Raw genomic sequence first — 22,714 nt, 5'->3', positions numbered from 1 at the left:
TTTCTGACGTTTCCTAACTTTCGGTGGCTTCAATCTGCGGCCGCAGTGACGGCGGAGCTGCGATGTTCAAAGGGACAGGCAGCGACGTCACGCAGCGTTGCCTGGATGATGCCTCGGGATGGCAGCTCGGGATGGCAGCTCGGGATGGCAGCTCGGGAGGACAGCAGCGGGATGGCAGCTCGGGAGGACAGCTCGGGAGGACAGCAGCGGGATGGCAGCTCGGGAGGACAGCTCCGGAGGACAGCAGCGGGATGGCAGCTCGGGAGGACAGCTCCTCCGCTGCGACGCGTGCTGTCACCTGCGCTCCGGCAGCCCCGGCACTCCCGAGCGGCGCTCCCCCTGTGCGCCCCGCTCCCTTGTCCCTGTGCCGTCCAGCTCCGCCGGGGCTGTGTCCCCAGACCCCGCCGAGGCAGCCGCGGAGCTGCGTCCGCCCGCGCCCTCTGGGGCTCCGTGTGCTATGGCTGTGAGCAGGGAGGTGAAAACACTGCTCTTATCAGAATTCAGATTCTGCACTTTGCTCTTCTCCGATGTTTAAACGCACTCAGCAGCATCAACTTACCTACCAACTTTAACACTAAGGAATGCTATCACTTCATTTTCCCCTTTAAATCTACCCATAGGTGTATGCAGATTTTATTTGAGACACTTCTTGCTAAGGCAAGTTTCTTCGGGGGTCCACGACATCCCCAGTCTTTCCCGCCCTCTTTGAGTCAAATCGTGATTCCGATGCTGGTTCTCCGCTTGGTGGGAGGAGCCCGCGCCCCCCGGCTCCTCCCGCCGCGCCTGCGCGGGGCCGCCCTCCCGCTCCCGCTGCCCCGCTCCAGCTCCCGTTCCCGCCGCTCCCTCCCCTCCCCTCCCCTCCCCTGCCCTCCCCTCCGGCAGCCTCTGGCGCCGGGAGCCGCCCGCTGCCGCCGCTGCTCCCGCATGGAGCCGCCCGCCTAGGGACGGCCTGCGGCCGCCCCGCCCTCGCTCCAGGTGATGCCGGTGACCGGGGTGACGATGCCGCCGGCGAGGCGGCGGCGGCCGCTGCTGATGGAGGAGGCGGAGATGATGATGGTGATGATGGTGATGATGATGATGGGTTCCGCCGCCCGGCCCTGCCCCTGAGCGGCAGGGAAGCGCCAGCGGCCGGCTCCCCTCCTCCCCCGAGATCGCCCGGCTCCCCCCGGCCGCCGCCTCCCCCACTCCGTCCTCGATGTCTCCTCCGCGGCGCGGAGCTCCCTCGGCCGCCTCCCCGCCCTGCCGCTCCTCGCCGCCGCCGCCGTCTCCCTCCCGCCCCGCGGCCCGGCGGCTGCCGGACCCCGCCCGGCGGCGGCACCATGAAGGTGGAAGCGGGGGACAACTCCATGATCAACCTGTCGGTGCAGCAAGTGCTGAGCCTGTGGGCTCACGGCACCGTCCTCCGCAGCCTCACGGGTAACGGGGCACGGCGGGCCGGGCGGCTGCGGGGTGCGCTCCGGGGCCGCAGCACAATGGAGGGCGTGGGGTGGCCGTGGCCGTGGCGGTGGTCTCCCTGTGTGTTGCGCGGAGGGAGGGCTGGTGTTGGTGTTCCCGAGTGTCTCCGGGTGCCTGCATGCGTGTTCTGTGAGCAGGTACATCGGGTGTACGTGTGTGTGTGTGTGTGCGCGCCTGCTGTGGGGTCCAGGGAATCGGGCGGGGTCTGTGTGAAGTGCTGGTTGGGCTGGGGTGTGTGCCCGGTGTCTGCGATGCGTGGACATGAGCGTGTGGGATGTGCTCCCTCACTTCTTTATTTCCGTGTATAATAAAATAAGGCTAATGGCATAGGGTGTGTGTATGCGAGTGAAGTGATGAATACCTGTGCGTGAGTGAAGGTTTGTAGAAAGTGTGTGAGTGTATAAATACGTATGGAAGGCTGGAGTATGTTTGTGGAGGTGGTTGGTTTTTTATTTTATTTTTTCCCCTTGTGGATATATGCTCATTGGCATTTGACAGAGAGCTATAAAAAACCAACTAGAAAACCACAGAGTTGAATGTGGAGAATCAGAGACTTCCCCCACTACTCCTGCGTATACCTGTGGATAATGAGACCTGTGGGAGTGAATGAGGTGACAGCTGCTTTCTGACAAGTAGTTGTAATCTTAAGCATCTGGGATTCTTAAAGACTGAGCTGTGACGAAAAAATTCTGTGAACCAAAGTAGAGTCAGGTCCTTCACCCTCTGTTAGGAGAGGGGAGCTTTGGCTGGCTTTTGGCAAGAACTGGCTTTTTTCTGCTCAGTCTCAGGCTGAAGAATAGGTGTGGACTACTGTCCAAGACCCAAGGCATACAGTGGAGAGGGGTATGTTCTCTTATTCTGTCCTTGTGTAAAGAAAAGCATAAGCTTCCAGCTCTGAACAAACAGGGATTGGGTGTCGATAGCAGAGATGTAACTGAGTAAATTCTTTTTGCTTGCTTGGAGGGGGGGTGTATTAGGTGGTGACAGATTAGTGGAAAATGTTGAGTAGGGGTAGGTTTTAAACAGTTATGGAAATATTCTAATATTTATGAAAGAGTATTATTCTAATATTCTAATAAATATGAAAGAGTATTATTTTTGCACTCTATATTAATAGTTAATAGATATATTCTGTTTTCTTTTTTAATCTTTTAGAGGTGGAAGAAGTGTGATGGAAATAGAAGTGGGATGAAAATAGAAGTGTAGCTGAAGTTGAAGCTGTAGCAAACAGAAAGTGATTATCTTTATTGCTCTTTTAACTTTCAGGATGCATCTTAGTGTAATAAAAAAGATTAACCTTTTCATATTTATCTGATCTCTGAACTTTGTAGTGTGTGTCTGATAATTAGAGTTTCCAGGCATTAGTGTCGTGACACACTAAATACTTCTCACTTCCTGAGTAGTTACTTTAACATACCTACTTTAAAAACTTGTACTCTTAAAGGAAAAAGTTCACAATGGATTTCACTTTGCTTTGTGCCAGACATCCTCTATAAAGTTTTTCTTGCTAGATCATTGTGCAGCATAGGCATTTCTATGAAATTCAGTGCTGAGAGTTAAAATCAGTTTGTTTCTCAGTGCTTTTCAATAAGATAAGGGCTTGCATAAGGTATTTTTAATGTGGAATGTATTTTCTTTTTAACTTAAAAATATGAAAAATAAGTTTTTCTCCATTCTAGTGTTGTTGGAGAATGTGTCACTGCCAGTTGTAGTTGCAGTTTCTAATTTTGTGCTTAAATGATGGCTGCTTTTACAGCCATAACCTGTTGACCTGAATGTTCTCATGGACTGTCAACAGTCCAAAACTTCCTCTGGACTTTAAAATCTTTTCCACAGGTTAGAATATATATTGATATAATCATTGATATTATCAAAAAGCTGAACTAGTTACGAGCCCTTCCTTACTCCTTATCGAAGTAAACTTTGTTCAAGACCAGAAATCCCGTTCTTTTCCCTGCCAAGAAAATAGGTTTGTGAATGAGTTTATCTTCTTTGACTATTTAATCCATTCCCTTTTGCACCTCTCTTAGATATAAGGAGAAACTTCTCCAGAATATTGGGAAAAGAAAATCATTAATATGCCATGTTCCATGAATAGTCAAGACTGCCTCATGTCTACTTTTGGACTTAATGTTGTGATCTGGACTGGACTTTCAAGTTGCATGAGTGAAGATTTATCTCCTGTAGACAAACCATATTGACTATGTTTTCACAAACGTGTTGCAAAATGTTATCAGCTTCCTCCTTAAAAATGTATTAATTTTCTGAATTTTTCAACAGGGTCCTGATATGAACTCCAGCCTAAGCCAGGAATGCTTCATACCCTAATAGTTTAGTTTTGGTGGGTTCTTTTTCCTGCCCATGAGAAACTGAAAGATTATTTTTATACCATATATGCGAATCAGGTTCAGCATAAAAAAAGGAAATCCTGTCTTTCGTTCGTGGCCTCAAATACCCAGGAGACCACAGAAAAGTTCATTGCTGCCACATAAACATCACACCCTGTAACAGCTAAAGCTGCTGGTGTTGTTCCTTTTAGCTGAACATAGGCCCATCACCATGGGGTGCTTGCTTCCTCTCTTCCTGGGCTCTCCTGGGAGGTGTGAGTAAGGCTTTCAGAGTCATGGGAGAGGTGGGCTGGCTTTTACCTCACTCTTTGTTACATCCTCCAGAATATCCCCAGAACACCTCCTTTATATGAGCTGGTTGTGTTTTAGAGTCCAGGGTTTACTAGAACAGATCAGATAGCAGCTGAAATTGAACTGAAAAAGGAGAAAAAAATCCCATTATTAGTATCCAGTAAAATAAAAATTGTTTAAAGGCTGCTTCCACAATAAAGGACTTGGCAATATTTCTACTAATAGAAGCTCCTAAGCTCCATCTTGTGCTAATTTGTCCCAGATTGTCTGGATTTTCTTTGCCCCCTATGCTGTTACTTGAGAAGACTAGTCTGTAATTTGAGATTTAAATGATCCTCAGCAAAGTGCTTTTTTTCCCCACTTGGTGCACCAAAAATCTTAATATCTCCAAAGAACAATTTGTGTTGTTGATAACTTGGCAAGTACCAGTTAATACAATAATTAAGGACAGGACCTGGTGCTGAAGAAAAAAATATGGCATGTAAAGAGCTGAGTTACATTTGCAGTTATTACAGCTGTCACTTCATCTGAGTGCTTTGAGTTAATAAGCTAGAGGAATCTAACATTACTGGTTTTTCTAATTCTAAATTTGATGTGTGCTACCTTGCTGACTTAAATCTATATTTTTGTATTCTTAGTACAGGTGCTTATTGCTTAACTACCTCTGTAACTAATAGTAGTAGGCTGGGTACTGGGCTTAGAATAGAAAGAGAGAGACACTTTGCTTTGGAGTAATCAATTTTGATTTATGAAATGTTGTAGGCAATCATTATTCATCTGGCAAAACAAGCTTAGAACTAGAGGAAAAGTGCTGAAGATGAAGGACTAAGGAGGTACTCCATGTTTATTGAAGCTGAGTGGCAGTAGGACAGCATATTGATACATTATATAGATAATATTTGAAAATCATTTATCTACTTGAGTAAGATGAAACTGGTGATGGAGTGCAATTTCAAGTTTTGATAAGATGGAAATGATATGAATGTTATTCTAAACAATGGCATGCTTTAATAAGTCTTTTCCTAATCTTTAATATTGTGTATGCCTACACTAATATATATATATATATATATATATATATAATGTGTATCTGTAGTGCATAAGCATATTGTATGCATGATATCTATCTGATATATATAAATATCAAAATTAACAGAGTGCTCTAAAACTGGTGTGATTGGGCATTAATTACAAGGTATTTGAGTTTGCAGCTTTTCTGGTAGGAAAAAAATCCCCAACTGTGGCAAACCAGAGGAAAGGAGCATAAACACTGTCTTAAATCTTCTTTTCAGTTTAAGCACTAAGAATTTTAAACATGAAAAATGTATCTCAGTTGTTCCTATTGGAAGAGCTGTGACATCTTTGCAATGTACTGAATGTCACTATGCTTGTAAACTACTGGGCCTTCCCTAGTTCCTGTATTTCTCTAGGAACTGTGGAGTTTTGATAGATGTATGTTGTGTGTTGATGACTTCAAGTAATTTGGATACTCTAACAGTAAAATCTGAAGTTTTTTTAGGGTCAAGCAAAAGAAGTTGCAAGAATTTTGTTGGTTGGGTTTTTTTTTAATTTTATACTATTCATATCTCTTTGAGAGCACGACTAAATAAACTGAGGCTAGGTGAGTATTTGAATCTCTCTGACAGATATAGGTAAATCATTACCTCTATAACAGCAGCTGATGTTGTCAAAAGAGCCAGCTAATTAGAATAGCTGCACAAAGACTGAAATTGGACTGTGCTTTTTTTGTCAGGGTAGCAATGCATAAATTTATGCTACTTAAAGGATCAGTCAGTGTATAGGACATAAATAGCCTGAGACACTTCAGTCTCACTTCCTCTTCCTTAGAGATGGTGCAAGTCAATTCAGCAATCAAACTACTCAGTCATTTTTGAACAAGTGAAGTCTTGGCCATTTGTTTTCAGAGGTCCACATTCTCTTTATTCTTTGGTGGCACCTCTCAGTGTTATTCCCAACCCATTCTTTGTGTCTTTCAGCGTTCCTCTAACATACTGTTTTTGAGCGTCATCTCTCTTCATGGTTCAGGAGTTAGATGATACTGAATTTTACAGAACATGAATAATTCTCTGCCCTCACCATATCAGGGTAAGAGTGTCTGCATTGTCCTCTAGGTGAATGGAGCTTAAGGTCTCCTGATTTGCTTGAAGAGTTGTCTCTCTCTCCTTACCTTGTTCATCCCTGTTAAATAACTTACTTGGTTGGCTTCATCACTCACCCTACAAGCAGAAGTAAATAAATGACTGGGTTGAGCTAGCAGGCATAGAAAGAGTAAATAAAGGAGGATAAGAAAGGATAGCTTCTGGCCTTTCCTAGGGAACATGCTTGGAAGTGATTTGTCCTGTTTCAGCTCCTACATGATGTTTTAAGCATTCATGATGTTTTAATGAAGGGAGGTCATAGTTTAACAAAGCTCAGCTGCTTTTGTGTCAAACAAGGAATATTTCTGGATGCTCTCTAATTTCCTTTACAATATGCCTGCTGCTTTTAAGGAGTAGGAGGAGAAAGTGTGTCGCAAAGAACTGAAGTTTATATTTCTTTAGCCAACAGGACATTTTGGTGCTGGTTCTATTCTCAAGCCTCCTGCCCTAAATATAAAGTGAGGGGTGATGTTAATTTTCCTTGAGCCTTATTTGGAACGTAAATAAGACCGAAGATCGTTGCTCACTGTGGAGCTATTTTGTTGTGTAAGAGTTTGTAAATATTTTTGGTTTCTTGGTTACAGGGGAGTAGTTAGCCTTCCATAAGCTTTCATTTTCTTCTAAAAATACAGTCATCCTAGTGAGTTTTCCTAAGACTGGAAGTCATTTGCCTTTTCTACCTGATAAAGGTTGACAATGCCTACAAACACCAGTTTCCTAAAAGGTGATGTAGTGCCTAAAAAATCCTGTAGAAATTACGGGGTATGACAGTGTCACATTCCCACAGACTTTCTTGGTGCAGATGGGTTAATAAATCCTCCTGTTGTCCAACTGTAGGTCCAACAGGGCTGCCACATTCTATATTGGTAGATCTTTGGCTAATCCTTTTGTTTATGTGCTGCCACTTGAATAAAACAATGGAAATACCCAGGCTGTGCTAGTAATGGACCAGGCCTGGTAGGACGGCAGGAGAGGCTCCCCTCCCACAGATTAGGTCAGCCAGTCTTTCTTAATTTTAGTAGGGAGGTTTGTGGAGTGACTGCTTGACACTCGTGCTGCTGTTCTGTCACAGTAGCTTCTGAGAATGATGAGACATTAATTTAGTGGAACAGTACCATGGTCATTATCCTTTTGCCAAGATTTTTGACACACATCTTGGGGCTAGGGGTGAAGGGATGGAGGATCTGATGAGAGCTGCTCTGAGCCACCCTCAGGATGTGACACATGTACCCAGGCACTCAGAAGGAAAGCTGCACCTTGAACTACAGTTGAAGAATTCATTGGATGTGGATTTGCCAGCCACTTTCCTTGCTGTTCTTTTAAAGGAGTCTTTTGGCTTTCATGATTTAGAGGAGCTGTACGTCCTTGGGCAGACATAGTGTTTCATTGTGTGAAAGGGGAAGGGTTGAGCAACTCCCAAAGTAGTGCTAAATAAAAAAGCTTAAACTCTCTATCTGTGCTATCTATATACATATCCTACTGACAATGGACTCCCAGGGCTGTGGTTATTGTGTAGCAACATTTTTTTTCTCAGCATCTTTTCACAGTATGTTTTGTGCTGCTCGGTATTTTTAAGGTTAGCTAATTGGGTTGTATTTTTTCCTCAAATAGTTTATATGAGTCAAGGTACATTAATACAGGCTTGGCTCATAAGCAATAAGTATCTTGCTTTTGTAAGGAAACTGGGGTTTTTTGTTTTGTTCTATTTTTGAGGGGAACTGCAGCAAAAACTGAATTAATGACAGCATCATGGGATTATGGAATATGTACCCTAATTTACTAAGTTCTGTAATGATACATACCCACTGTAGCTCACTTAAAACAAAAGGGATTATTTTCTTTTATTTACTCACCCTTTTGATTTGTAGAATGTTTTTAGAAAGTTGACACCAAGTGAGAAAGGTTCTTGAGTTATTGTGTAGCTCCATTGATGGTTCCAGAGTTCCAGCTCTTTTCTTTGAAGGTGCTCATCACATCTGCCATTCTTCAAAGAAATGTTTGTGCTCCAAACATTCTCATGATCTGACACCCTTTTTAGTAATTCAAATAATACTCACTGCCTCTCTCTGAAGTTCTGTACTAAGGAATTAGAAGTGAGGAGTTAGATGTGTTAAAATTTCATGTTAAAATGATAATGTTTTTATTTGCACCTTTGAAGCTAATTTGATGGAACACTCTATTACAGCTCCTGGGTGTAGATAAGCTAAAGTCTTTAGTCTCAGTTTTCCCATCTAATGTTACCTGGTGCTGTCTCTTATTTGTGAGGGTGGGGGGTTGGGAAACAACTAAAGATCCACACCTGCCCCAAAATAAAAACTCAGAACCCAAACGAACCCCAAACCAGTTCTTGACTTTTTCCTCCTTCAGTCTTTGTGTCAGAGAATATTTCATTCAACAGAAGCAGTTACAATACCCACTATGAAATTGCAGTCAACACTATTTAAAGAAGCCATTAAAGGAATTATGGCTACTTGTAAAAAAAATCTGAATTAAGATTTTTGCCAGAATCCTTTTCATAATTTTTAATGTAATTCAGCTAGTCCTTTATGACAGACTGCTGAAATGAGGAAAGAGTCTTGAGCATGTGCTGATGGTGTCACATGTATCACTTTTAAGATGGAAATCAGTATTTATTTTCTCCTACTGTTGATTGTTTGCAATGTTTTAAAGTTTCTTACTTATGAAGTTCTTGTGTCAAAAACATTAACCCTTTATTTGACTGCTTTCTTTCAGAGATGTGGTACTGGGTTTTCCTCTGGGCTCTCTTCTCCTCTCTCTTTGTCCATGGTGCTGTGGGAGTATTAATGTTTGTGATGCTGCAGAGGCATAGGCAGGGGAGGCTGATATCTGTCATTGTGGTCAGCATTGGATTTCTGGGTTCTGTAACTGGAGCAATGATAACCAGTAAGTCTGCCTTTTGTTCTTCTTTGGGGCTTTTTTGTTGTTTTGGGTTTTTTTCCTTTCTTATTTTACATCTAACTTAAAAAAAAAAAAAGACCAAACTGCTTTTCCTAGCTAATTGTTAATTGTTTATTAAGGAGTTTTGCAATAGTTATAGAGTGGCTTCCCCTCACCTCCCAAAAAAGAAAAATTAAGCTTTGCTGATGTTCTAGGTGAAATACTGTTTGGCAAGGGCATGTGTTACAGAGTTTATTATGGAATTACATGAATGGCTACCACTCAAAATACATTTTTTCATTATTTCTTAACATTGTATCCTCAGATAGATGCAGCAATTTTTTTCTGTTAAAGCCCAAAGGTTCGAAGAGCTGTAGTTAAAAACCACACTCATGTTTAAAACATTGCAGAAAGTAGGAGTGTGTTATATAGTGAAATGTGGAAGGCTTACACCTGACCAAATATGACACAAGTTTGTTGCCAACAATGTTTTGAGGAAATGCTGCTCATCTGTCTTTGTCTAGAGTTATTGGTATCAGATGCTGCTTTTCCATCTTTCCCAAGAAATTCTGTTATCTATGTCAGCACTGAAACATGGGCCATAAAACCTCTAGGACACTTTAATCATTCTTTGGTTTTATCATATCTGGCTCTGTTTATCAAATTTATAAATAGACTACAGTAGCTTTCCCAAGCAAGTAGGAGCATGCTGAGTTTTCTCTTGTGGGGGGAAAAATAGTGAATGCTATTTTTTCAGGAAAGAAGCACATGCTTGCCTGCAACAGTGCTGGTAAGGAGTTTTCAGCATTAAAAACCATGTGTTGAATGGTGCCTATGTTAACTGAGCAGTAGTTTCCCAAAATCATCAGTGTTGCAGAAAAGATTGCCTAACTTGAAAGGTCTCTGAGGGTAAGGAACCTTAACACTAGCAACCACCATATAGTCTGAAGGCAAAACTTCCCACCTTTCACTTTGGTTTTCCTGTGTTCTGCCCAGGTTATCAGAATAGTGGTATCACTACTCATTCATAGAGGATTTGTGTCAGATTATTTCTTATTGCTGCTGAAAGACCTTCCTGATTATTGTTTTTCAAGGCCAAATAAAAATGCAAATGTCATGAGAAGTTTCACTAAGTTTTTCCTCAAAATGTTGTTTTAATTGCTATAGATTTCTCAGCTTAGAATTTTCACCAGTTAACACGGTATGGTTCAGTATGGCTATTTTTTGTTGGGTTTTGGGGGGAGGTTGGATTTTTTTTTTTTTTTTTTTTTTTTTTTTTTTTTTTTTTTTTTTTTTTTTTTTTTTTTGCTAAGATAGTTTGGAACTAGTTGAGTGCCTTGTATTATATGTTAATGCTGCTTTTTGTTTTAGGATTAAAATGGCTGTGGTCTGTTACAAGGTCAGCCATGCAGGAGCATTTCTGAAGAACTGAGATAGGAAATGTGGTGTTGAAAGATCCAAGCAGAGACTTTCACAGCTTTCTGTGGTGGGGAGGTTTCAGGATCAGTGTCTCTCAAATGAAAATACTTCGTGTCTTTTATCTTTATCTTTGCATAAAAAGAGGAACAACACAGTTGTATTTTTGGCATCCAGTTTTGCAGGTCAAAACATTTAGCACATAGGCAATCCTGTTTGTGTGCAGATTCATCTGAGAACTTCTCCAAGCTTAGACTGTAGACTTGTTATGCTGTTCCCAAAGGTTTTGCACAGAGCATTGCAACTTGCTTAAGCAAGTACTTTTACCTTGAAGTATTTTTTGTTTCTGGCCAGAACCCAGTTGTTTCATACTGATAGAAATTCTGTGGGGAGCTTTTGAAGGCAAATTATGGTGATCAGCTATTAAAGAGGATTTTTAATAGCTATTATGCTGCAAACTGAGAGATGCAAGTTGATATATCAGCTATTTGAATATGCCTGGTCCAGTGCTTAAGAAATTGAAATAGCAAACTGACTTCAATTTCCACTTTGCATTTCCAGTCTTCTGCATTGTTTGTGTAGGAGAATGAAGGCAGCATAGACTATTGCACAATGTATATTTAATTTTGCTCAGGGAGATCTGTCAAACTTTCTGATGTTCTTGAACCTTTTTAGCAGCATATAGAAAAGCAGGAGACTCCTCTGTTTCTTAGCTTTGAAAAGTCATGGAAATAAAAAAATTAAAATAAAATTAGGTATTAAATAAAAATTTTAAAAGGTATTGAAAAATTGCTAACCAGAAGGGAATACAGTAAAAAAGAAAAAACACAACAACAACAACAAAACCCTAAAACCATAATAAAAACAAACAAAAAAACCCACGAAGCAACAACCAAAAAAAACCCACCAAGCCAAACAAGAATGTATAAATACCAGGCAGCTTAAGGCAAGGATTTTAGCTGTATTTGGTCCAGAAGGGCCTGTCCTTCCTCCTCTTCCCCAGCACACTCCTTTTTGGTGACAAATTCTCATTTCCCTCGTTGGCAGCCAGCTGTACATACTTTTGGCTCCATACCATCTGTGCTGGGTTATGCATTACAGGTTGTACTGCACACTGTTATTTGTGTAATAATACATAATTAGCAAACTACCAAATTTTTATTATTTTATTCTGGATACTTCCCAGAGTATCTCTGTTTTCTTAAAGCCCAAAATTTCTGTTATTGATCTAGTAGTGACAATTCTGGTATACTTCTTTGCCAATTTGAATTTGCTTTGAGAGTTCAACCTGAAAAATAATTTTCATGTCAGTAGTGGGCTCAGTCTAAAGGATCTCTTTCAGGTTTTGACAGCAGCTAGCCAAGGAACAAATGGAAAAGCTTATGAAAGAAAAACCCTAAGCTGAGTGAAATACCATAAGGCTAGCCTTCTGGTGAGATATTTCAGACAAAATATACTTTACAGAATATGTTAAAAAAAAAAAAAAATTAACCAACAAATTGCCTAACAGTATGATTAATAGTGTTTGTAAGTACTGTTATGGCCACAGTCATGAGTGAATTCTCCTCTTCCTAAAGCAATTGTGAAACTGAGGTGTTACTTTTTGAAGATGTCAAATGATTCAGATGCTGGTTGTGCTTTCAGAAAATCTGTTGTGACTCAATGTATTTCTGTGTCTCTAATGGATTTTTGATCACTCCAGCAGAGTATTCCTGTTAGTGACTATGCAAAACCAAAAAAAAAAAAATCCCATTTTTTAACTCTTGCTTATTATTTTAAAAAATTCTGATGAATTTTCAGTTCTCTTTGAGCCTGAAAGAGCCTCTGTGATCTCTGTCATTTAATTATGACTTGATAGCATCTGAGACAATGCATACTGAAGGTCTACAATTAAGTTTTGGGTTTGGTTTAGGTTGATCCTGGCCTCTTGATATTATATTTCAAATGTGAATTTGCACACAAATGTACAAGAAAAATGATCTGTTGAGTTTGGAATTTTTTCTATGTACTATAGCTCAAAATCTAATTGTATTGGTTAGAAATTTCCTCTCATGCACATATATGGTAAACACTGCTACCTTTTTCATGTTTTGCTGGATTTGCTAAACAATTGTTAACAATTCAGTAGTTTAGGTTAAAATAAACTCATTTAGTATGACCAGTTTATTCAGCTGAAATATTAAATGAAGCTGGTCAATATGTGTTTGCAACTGTTTTGTTGACACTAGCACCTTTATTATTCTTGTCTTCTCCCTACCTATACAAGCAGTATTAAACCACTCTCTGGTCAATTTTTAGAGGTCTGTCTTGCTACCTTTTCAACTGGCACAAGGCAAAAAAAAATGTAAAAAAAAAATTGAAGATGTGTACAGGGAAACAACAAGATTTGATTTTCTTGAACTGATGATGGAAAAGTTGATCTGGTTCAATTGGGAAAATCATTCCTGAAGGATATATGTAACTATAAAAATACAAGCAAGGCTGGTGATTGTGTAATGCCATGAAGTAATGCAGTGTTTGGTAATGTTCTATAAATAGCTGACACATAGACAGAGTCGATAATTTGTCACATATTTCAACCTTGGCTTTTTCTGTGATTTGATCATTGTTTTCCTTGTAATCCTTAGGTGCTGCAGTAGCTGGAATCTACAGAGTAGCAGGAAAGAATATGGCTCCCCTAGAAGCTCTTGTCTTTGGCGTTGGACAGACAGTACTGACTTTAATTATCTCATTTTCAAGAATTCTTGCAACGCTTTGAAACTCATGTAGAAAGGGGGGAGAAAAACATCTTTAATCTGAAGAGAAGCTTCCTGACAGTGGATTCATCAGCTTATGAACTCGAATTCTGGTGCAAGAGGAAGGAAGCTATGTGGAAAGTGCACTACAAATCTCGAGGCTCAGTCAAATGAGCAGGCTGTCCTCTAGTGTTGGAACTGCTGCACTCCTGCACTGCGCCTTAACGTGCCTCCATCACGGGCCAGGGGGGATCCCTGTGTGATCCAAGCAGAGATGGAGCACCTCGAGCAGCTGCCAGGCAGGTCCCTGCTTGGTGGTGGCATCACTGTCCTTAACACCTTGGAATGGAACAGAGGGACCGTCCTGAAAGTTGCTCCGTGTGCCAAACTTGGGGTTTAATTCTGAGCGGGTGGCTGGGTAAGCTCTGGAATGTAGAAGAATTCTGTGAATGTGCACAATTCTCCTTGAATCCAGGTGAAATAGCAAGATAACTGACTTTTGTGTGTTAGAAGAATCTCTCTGAATGCTGAATATTCTTGTTCAGCATTCAAAACAACTGTTAGATCTGTTTCAAAATGTAGATTAATTTTGATGGGGTTTAAGAACCACAGCTTTAACAACCCTGATATAATTAGCACTGTGTGAAGAATGGCTCGTGGCAGTTTTGTTCCTTGGCACATTTCTTTGTGAGGTTAGCCTGTCAGAAATCAGGAGTTCAAGGTGACTATATGAAGGTTATTAAGTACAAGCTGTTGTGTATGCACAAACAAATCTTAAGCTGATATTTTCCTTGAAATTACTTTGTCTTAAGCATACACATGGCTACCAGCCCTTCTGCAAACCTCAGAAAAAGGGTATTCATTGCAAATACACTCCCTATGTTTAATTAAGCACTGGTAGGACCCTTACCCCTACATGTATTCTGTAAGGAAAACATAAATACAGCAAACTCTCAGAGGAAACTTATGAGGAAAATGGAAAGGGTTAACAATATGATATCTTGGTTTTCTACTGAACAAAAACATTAAGTGTAATAAAATAGTTACCGTACTCCAAAAATTTGTAAGTGGGGCAGCACTAATGTATTTACTACCTTGTTTCTGAACACTTTGTATCTTTGGAAAGTTCAAGATACCTGGAACTTTCAAATACTTAGCTTTTAGTGGTTTGTGCTTTTCTAGTTTAAAAGGGACTGAGTGGTGTTGTGCATGTGAAATGTCATAAATGTGAGTGTTTGGAGTAAAGAGAAATTTTAAGTCTAATGACTAATTATTTATGAAATACAAAATTTAAAGGGCATAAAGTTCTGTGAAAAATGAGGAATCTTTTACATCTTTTTTCAGCTTAATGCTTTTCAGCAGTTGTCTCTTAATGATGACGGGGAATAAATCACTCAAAGGTTTTGCTGTTATGATGTCAAAAAGACTTTCAGGACTGTCACAAACACTGGTATCTACTGCACACCTAAAAGAATACGTTTAAAATATAACTTGCAATCCAGTCATTGCTTAGTACTTTAAAATATAATGAACTAACATGTCTGCCTTTATGTTATTCCACATTTCTTTAAAGTACTAGGAATGCTAATAGTATTTGTTTTCTTTAAAAGAATCAAAGTCTTGTTTGGAAAACATACAAGGTTATGGGCTTTGTAGGGAACAAGTTAAAGTATAGTTTTATAAATATTTTCAGTGTTATTTTTACTTTTAATTGCTTCAAAAATGTGGCTGAAGACATATACTGTCACTGGTTTTGAATGTCTTCAAAAACTTTCCTGTGGTTTGCTTTTTTGTCTTTTGTCTTTTACTTTTTTGCTCATAATTTTTGGCACATGACCATTGCACTTTAATATACAATGAAATTATGACATCTGTAACAAGCAATTGAAACTTCCCCCATTGTCTTAAATTGTGAGAAAACTGGTTTCAAGTATTAAGTCAAATTGAATAATAAAGTGATTGAAGATATTTTTCCTAATGTGCCTTGTTACATATATGTTTAGGTGAGAGGATTTAAAAAAAATTGTCACATCTTCATTCTTGTTCTATTTTGATTTCTATTTCTAATTAATATGGTTACTTGATACAGTGTCTTGTTCAACAGAGTTTAAAGCATTTTATTTGACAACCTGGAAATACTTGTCTGGATCAAAACCAACACATCACGAAACACTCACTGTGTTCAGTAATTTAGATTTTCTCATGCCTTTAGCTCATACTGAAATTTAGTCACAGGTTCCAAATTTCCTTGGACATCTCAATTCTTAATTTTTGTAGCAGGCTATTATGCTGCCACTGGCCAATGGCTGGCTGTCTTTCACTAAGTTGTACTACAGCAGGCTGCTGCCAACTGCTGAGATACATGCACTTATATTGATGAACTTCATTCTTCATTTTAATTACTGTGCCAATGAAGTTGTTGCCATTGTAACTCTCCTCCTTGGACAAGGAGGCATCTTTGCAGGTTTTAAGCTACCTTTCTCCAAATAATTTTTATTGCATAGGTACTTGTATTCACTTTTAAAATGTTGTTGTGTGCTTAGCTCTCTCTGCATTGTATGGCATTATTGCCTGGCAAGAGGGGACAGGCAGATAATGTAATGCTTAAGTGGCCTAACAGGGACAAGGCTTTATTTGATAGAAGTTTGTTTTCAGCTGTTTCTTGTGAGGAGTTTATAATGATGAAAAGTTTGTCTGTGAAGTGTTCTTTGATCACAGCATGAACGTACTGCTTAATAACTCTAGCAGTGAAAGAAAGTGTAAGTGGCCTTATGTCTGCAAAACTTGGAACTTTCATTCCATATCCCTAGAAACAGTGTTGTTAAGCATAAGGTGCTTTAGTCAGTGTTTGTGTGTGTGTCTGTGTGTGTATATATATATATATATAAATATATATATATTTATATATATTTGAATGAATGAATGGTGGCTTTGTGGAGTGTGTTTTATACCTGACACTTGCTAACAACTGAAATAGCTTTTCCAATAGAAAATAGAATTACTTTAGCTAGCCTCCCCTCCCCCATCCCCTCTTAATGAAGCTACAAAGGCATCTTATGTGTGAATGGCACTGATGGTACCCTGGTTCACCCTTGGACAATGCAGTGTTGTCCACGCAGGATGTTTTAGCACTATCTTCAATCAGCTCTGCCTGTCTCTGCATTGTATCAAAGTGCACATTCTGCATTCTGCAGAACAAATAATGCATCGACACAGTTTAATATTTGGAAGAAGGGGGAGTACTGAATATATTATTTAATGTGGAAAAGCTACTGGTTTTTTTAGAAGCTGCTGCAATCAAAGATTTAAACATTCCACACACTTTTGATTTATCAGTATGATCATAGACTTGTGAAATACCAGGTTGGAGGGGACCTCAACCATGGTCCGGTCCAACCTTTCCTGTCAATAGCATGGTCTAGACAAGGTAGCCCAGCACCATGAGCAGCCAAGTCTTTCAAGTGTCCAGTACTGGGGAGTCCAACACTTCCCTGTGATTTTGTTCCAACGGCATTATTCCAGTGTCCAACTGGAATATCACAAAGTAATTTGTACACATTACCCTACATCTTTTCTATGTGACTGCTTGTAAAAAGGGAGTCTCTTCTTTGTAGCCACCCTTTGAAAATTGGAATATGGTGATAAAGGCTCCATTAAGCCTTCTTTCTTCAAGGCAGAATCAACCCAGTTCTTTGCCTTTCCTCATATGTCAGGCTTCCCAGACCTTTGATTATCCCCGTGGCATTTCTCTGGACCCTTTCCAGCCCGTCCATGGTTTTGTGTGTTTTTTGCATGTCAGGGACCAAAGCTGAACACAGAGAACCCAGTATTGCAGGTGTGGCCTGTCAAGTGGCTGAGTGAGATAATGGTGATTTTCTCTGCTGGCAATGCCCTTGTTGATCCAGTCCATCATGTCAATGATCCTATTGGCTTCCTTTGCCATAACTGCACACTGCTCACTCACATGGAGCTGCTTGTTCACCAGGACCCCCAGATCCCTTTCCACAGAGCTGCTCCTCAGACAGGTCCATCCCAGCCTGTGCTGCACTCCTGCATTGTGTTTTGCCAGGTGCAAGATCTTACCCTTGTCCTTGCTGAACTTCCTAAAGTTCGCTGTACATCCTATCAATGTCCTTTTAGTTCTCAGTGTGTATTTTTCTGCTTTTCCATCTCTGGTACATTTCTCTTCTGGATTTGAGCAAATTCAGAGGTTCACAGTTAAACTAAGGAGGTCTCTTGCTCTGCCTCTTTCCTGACCTTAAAGGGGATGAATTGGTTTAGTGTTTCCAGGAGACTGTTGGTGAAGAACTCCCAGTACTTTATCCTCCATAGCAACGCTTCCCATGGGCTATGAGCATAGTGAAGTTTGCTCTTCTAAATCTAAAATGTTTGTTTTAACACTGACCTTCAGCATGCTCAGCAGGATCCCAGTACTGTGACCATGGCAGCCGAGGCTGTCCCTGATTGGAATTTTACAAAGCAGATTTCCTTGGCTTGTAAGTAGCAAGTCCAGCAGTGCCCCATCCTTGATTGGCACATCTAACCATCTTTATTCCAAATATGTCCTCTACATACTCCAGGAACGTGATGGATAACATGTGGAATACTGTATTTTTCTTCCAATAAGTGTCTAGGCAGTCAAATCACACATAGAACCAGGTTCTGTTGACCCGAAGCTTTCTTAGGCGACCCAAATTGTGTTTAATTGGTGTTATTTCCTTGGTTTGGAGGTCAGTAGCAGATGCCTACTTGGAGATTCCCCTTGGAGATGACCTCTCTGACCTTGACTCAGGCATTCACCTGAGCTCCCACAATCTCTGTAGGCATATACTAGAGGAGGTTGCTCTTTGGGTTTTCATCTTGGGAAGCAGCTGAGGAGCATTTGGCACTGCTCTGATTGGCTTGACTTATTCCCCAGATCAAAAAATTCTGTTTTGATTCAAAACCTGCAGCTGTATTTCAGGGAAAAAAGCTTCCAATAATTATTGTCTTTAAATTTCTGGGTAATTTTGAATTTATGAAACTAAGCTGTGTGCTGTGGCTAGCCATGACTTGCTGTTGACATTTTTTTTGAAGAAACCAATAATTTAACCAGTTTTGAACATTGAACATGGATGGAAAGCTTGTCTAAACTTGTCTAAAGTAGCTTTCTATTTTTGAAGTACACTGTTTTGATTTTGATAAATAAAATAGTGTTGCTGTCTCAACATATTGTACATTTATATTTATTTAGTTTACAATTTGTATTTGAGTTCTGTTGTGGGGAGCACATATATAATGAGGAACTGTAATGGAGTCTGAGCTCTAATAGCTATAAGAACTGGGTCTTTTTGTTTTAATTTATGTATTTCATGCACTAGGAATATTTTAATAATGCATTGCCTGCATTAAATCTAAGTATTTATATCATGAGCATATTAAACTGGATGTTTTTGTACACAGCCATCCAACATCACATGTGTATAATTGCAGAGACACAGCAGTATTGCCTGGTGTAGTGAATTGTGGATTAATCAGTTAGCCTCCCTCCCCAGAAAGTCTGTGATTCTAATAAGGCCCAGAAATGCAATTGTGAACCTGAGAATGCTTTTCAGTTGCCCTTCTGTTTCTAGAAATAGGGTTTTTATCATATGTGTATTTCAGTTAAGGGGAAAAACATGGAGATAGGTCATAGTTGTCATCCTAATAACCAATCTAATTCCAAGCAATTTGAGACAAAATGAAATTCTGAATGTTGTTCATAAATTATGGTGGAGTATTACATACACAAAAATGCTAAAGCATAACTTTTTTTTCAGAGTTACCAAAATTTTACATACAATTGCATCGGCATATTGATGGGATACCTTTTGAATCATAACTTTTTTTTGGTCTTTAGATTGGGAGCAGCCCAAGGTGGAAAGACTGTTCTAATCCTCAGCTGAAGTAATAAATGTTGTTTGAGTAGAGATGACTTTAACAGAGCTGAACATTTGTCTCAGGCTAATGGTCAGATATTTGGTGGAGACATTGGTCACCACCATTACAACCTTCAAAGTCAGTGGGAAAAATATTCTCTGTTACAGCAGTGAAATCTTCACCTGGGTTTATTAATTTGTGTGTGAAGCTGCACATAATTTTGGGAAAATGAAGTTATCATAGAAAGTAGAATTCAACCTGAGTACATACATTTGATATCCTAAAATTGTGACATATTATATCCTGAAGCATACTGTTTCTGCTGTTTCCCACAATTGTGCCTGAAATTACACATGAAATTCAGGCTGTGCATTAATTCTAAATGGAATCACATCTCAAAGCCTGTGAAGATTACTGCTTGGGATATTCTCCCAGTGTAGCAGGTAAAAAAACAATTGTGTCCTAAAAATGATCTAAAGAAATATTTTCTTTCAGGAACACACATTTTGTCACTTCTGATTGCTCATCTTGTAGTTGCTGAAGACTTTAGGAAGCTACTGCATGAATCCTAGCAGGATTTGATGGCTGTTGAAGGGAATGGATAATATGTCCTTTTGTGCTTCTTCTGTGGACCAAAACACCAACTCTAAGACAAAGTAAATACTGAAGAGACATCTTCAGTGAAATAAACAATACTTGATTGATAAAAATGGCATTCCTTTTGATTTGAGACTTAACTCTCTAGGCTTACTTGAGAAATTTAGTATCAACACTGTAAAATCCATTTTGGATTATCCACCAATATAAGTTATATGGGAGCTAAAAATCTAAAACCTTTTAAAATTACTTGGCTAGAAGTTTTACTTGTTTGAAATGTGCCTAAATTTTATACAGATAATGAAGTTCTGAAGGTCCTTAATATTTTGGGTGTTTTAGAGGATAATCAGGTATCTATAGAACTAAACTTTTGACTGTGACAATATATAGAATCTTCATAAGTGCTTACAGAAGCCACTAAGAATAAATAACGATTTTACACTTAGAAAAAGTATTTAGCATCTGTATTCATAACTGTAACAGTTGTACTATAAGCTTTACAAATACAAGTATTATAACCATTTGGATTTGGCTGAACAAATAGGAGGAGAGGAAAATGGGAATTTGAAAATCTTTAAAAATGACAAAGGTAAAAAATATCCATTAGTCCATTGACAGACTTGTGCTCCTTCAGTACAGCTTTTCATCCAGCATGACTTAAACAATAGAACATTGTTGGTGTCTCACCATAAACTGTCTTCTTGATAGAATGCATTCTTCAAACTTGTATTAGAAATAGGTGTTCATATCTTCATTTTATGAAGTTACCTAAGCTAAAGGGTTGTGACCTAGGCAAAGTTATGAAGCTCAAAGATAGCAACAACTGTGATGGAGAAGAGTGACTTAACATTTAGTTGATTTATGTTTTGTACAGGACTCTGTTGTAGTGTGCAAAAGGTACTTGTTTCAAGTGGATGTACTGCATGCTCCTGTAATAGTTTAGCCCCAGTTAAAAAAGGGATGGCATTTAAGCTGTAAATACTGTATACTACTCTATTTCATTTTTTAAGCAACTTTTTTATTTCCCTGTTTGTGTACAGTTCTCTATGTACATATTAAAAAAAAAACCTAAAACAAACAAACCACAACATTTTGAGAAACTTTTGTAGTTCTTTTGCATTTTAATTGTGTTAACAACCTAAATATGTACATTCAGCTGTCTGTTTAGTTTGAAGTTTTCATTGCATGCTTTCAGGTTCTTTGAAAAACAGCAATAACAGTTGGACAATTATTTAAAGTAAAACATTCTTCTGCACAATTTCCACTTCCATTCTTTAGAATGCAGACACAGTGGAACAGTTGTCCAATTGTAAGATTTGAAGAATCTTTAGTTAATTATTTATATTTCTTTTATTTTTGGTAGTAGGAAATGTCTCATAGCAGTTTATGAACAGAATTTGCAAGTTAAGCATGATTTCTCGTGCTCATTTATTTAACTAAAATTTTCTATTAAAATATTTTCATAAACTTTCTGTAGCTTATTGCATGTTCTTCTAAGTAATCATGAAGCTATGTGTCAACTTCTGTATTAAATACTCTGACAACACAAGTTTTACATTTTGTGAATCTGGTTGAAATGTACAGATGTACACATAAAATAAAGCTAAAAATAGTAAATAAATTATGTACCTTCTTGTAGACCACAGTGATGTGTCCCTGCAATTGTCTGAATTGTGAGTTATAGATAGAAAAAAAACCCTCACTGGTACCTGTGTGAGCACCAGACTGAAATGTGTTGTGAGCAATACCTTCATTTCTCCATTGTTTCCACACACAGCTTTATAACCTATGGCCTCTGTTTCTTACAGTCAAACTTTAGCATGTGGAAAAAAAAATGCCTGAGCAAATGAATCATCTGTAAATGGGTGGTTACAGAAGAAACTGAGGCAGCTGCTTCTGTGGTTATAATAAAGATTTGTTTATGCAACTGGCTGTATGAAGTTTAGAAAACAAATTGGTTGCAGAAATGAGAACCAGATTGATATAGTTCATCAGGTTAAGCCAGCTCACAAGAGAAAGCTGTTTGGGAAAAATATGCTTAGTCAACATGATGTAAATGTTTTTATAGGGTTTTTTTTTGTGGTCCTGGTGAGGTTAGTCCTGTGGTCCTGCTGCTAGTTATTCCTGCTTTTGTCCCATGTACTTCATTTTTAAGGAAGTCTAATTCACCATGATTAGTCATTATCTCTTGGAGATGCTATTTTGACAGACTGTAGTGTAAGCTTATTAAAATATTGCTTATTTTAAAGGGAAAAAGTTTGATTTGCTTTGTATTTTCTTAAATAATCTGTCTGAAAACATTCATTGGTAAATCTGTGGGTCTTCCCATGGAGGCTGAAAGTACTGTTTCTAGAGATGGCATTGCAGGAGCTGACTTATGAAGTGCTTAAGGGGCTTTAGAGAGGATAAAACTAGTTTGCTATGTCTCAAATTAGTGGTGGGTAGTGAGTTTTTTTTTGTTGATTTTGGTCCTTTTTTTGGTGCATTTGAAATTTTGGTTTTGGGATTTTTTAATTTGTAATTTAAAATTGCTTTCAAGATGAGCTTTTACTATGAGTCATGGAAGCACAAAAAGGGAAATCAATCTAGAGGGAAGGATTCAAAATACCTGAATCTTCTGATTTTAAACTCTGAGGAAGTTGTGTAAGGCACAAAGCAACGCTGTGCCAAAGTCTCAGCTTTAAGAGTAACTGCCAGAAGCAAGCAGCTACTTTGATTTTGCACCCTGCATGGGGTGGGGTGCCTGCCTCTGCAGAACAGCTGGGTACCCTCTGGATCTGCCTCTGCACACAGCAGGGATGTTCCACTGCCACCCTGCTCCCTGGCTGCCTGCCTGGGACCTCTGTGCCAACATCTGTGACATCTGGGCGGTGTCCCCAGAGGGAGCCAGGGGACAGCAGGAGCTGAGAGCACGAGA

The 22,714-nt window shown here is 39.4% G+C and overlaps 1 protein-coding gene across 1 annotated transcript; it reads left to right on the top strand.

Annotated features, from left to right (window-relative positions):
- The first annotated feature begins 786 nt into the window (after window positions 1–786).
- TMEM170B (transmembrane protein 170B) lies at window positions 787–21,442 on the top strand. Its single transcript, XM_071452097.1, has 3 exons — window positions 787–1,416; window positions 8,987–9,157; window positions 13,195–21,442. The coding sequence occupies exons 1-3, from the start codon at window positions 1,320–1,322 to the stop codon at window positions 13,323–13,325; spliced, it is 399 nt and encodes a 132-aa protein (XP_071308198.1). The 5' UTR covers window positions 787–1,319; the 3' UTR covers window positions 13,326–21,442.
- The last annotated feature ends 1,272 nt before the right edge of the window (window positions 21,443–22,714 follow it).

This window comes from Agelaius tricolor, unplaced genomic scaffold (assembly GCF_023055355.1).
Source record: "Agelaius tricolor isolate 1412-34295 unplaced genomic scaffold, bAgeTri1.0.p SCAF_2, whole genome shotgun sequence".
NCBI lineage: Eukaryota > Metazoa > Chordata > Aves > Passeriformes > Icteridae > Agelaius > Agelaius tricolor.
Note: the sequence above shows the minus strand (reverse complement) of the source record. Positions and strands in the feature narration are given on the sequence as shown.

Excerpts from the sequence above, each read along its gene's own strand:
- TMEM170B (XM_071452097.1), top strand. The coding sequence starts at position 1,320 with ATGAAGGTGGAAGCGGGGGACAACTCCATGATCAACCTGTCGGTGCAG. Across the intron at positions 1,417-8,986 it reads CGTCCTCCGCAGCCTCACGG|AGATGTGGTACTGGGTTTTC; the intron begins GTAACGGGGCAC and ends GCTTTCTTTCAG. Across the intron at positions 9,158-13,194 it reads AACTGGAGCAATGATAACCA|GTGCTGCAGTAGCTGGAATC; the intron begins GTAAGTCTGCCT and ends TGTAATCCTTAG.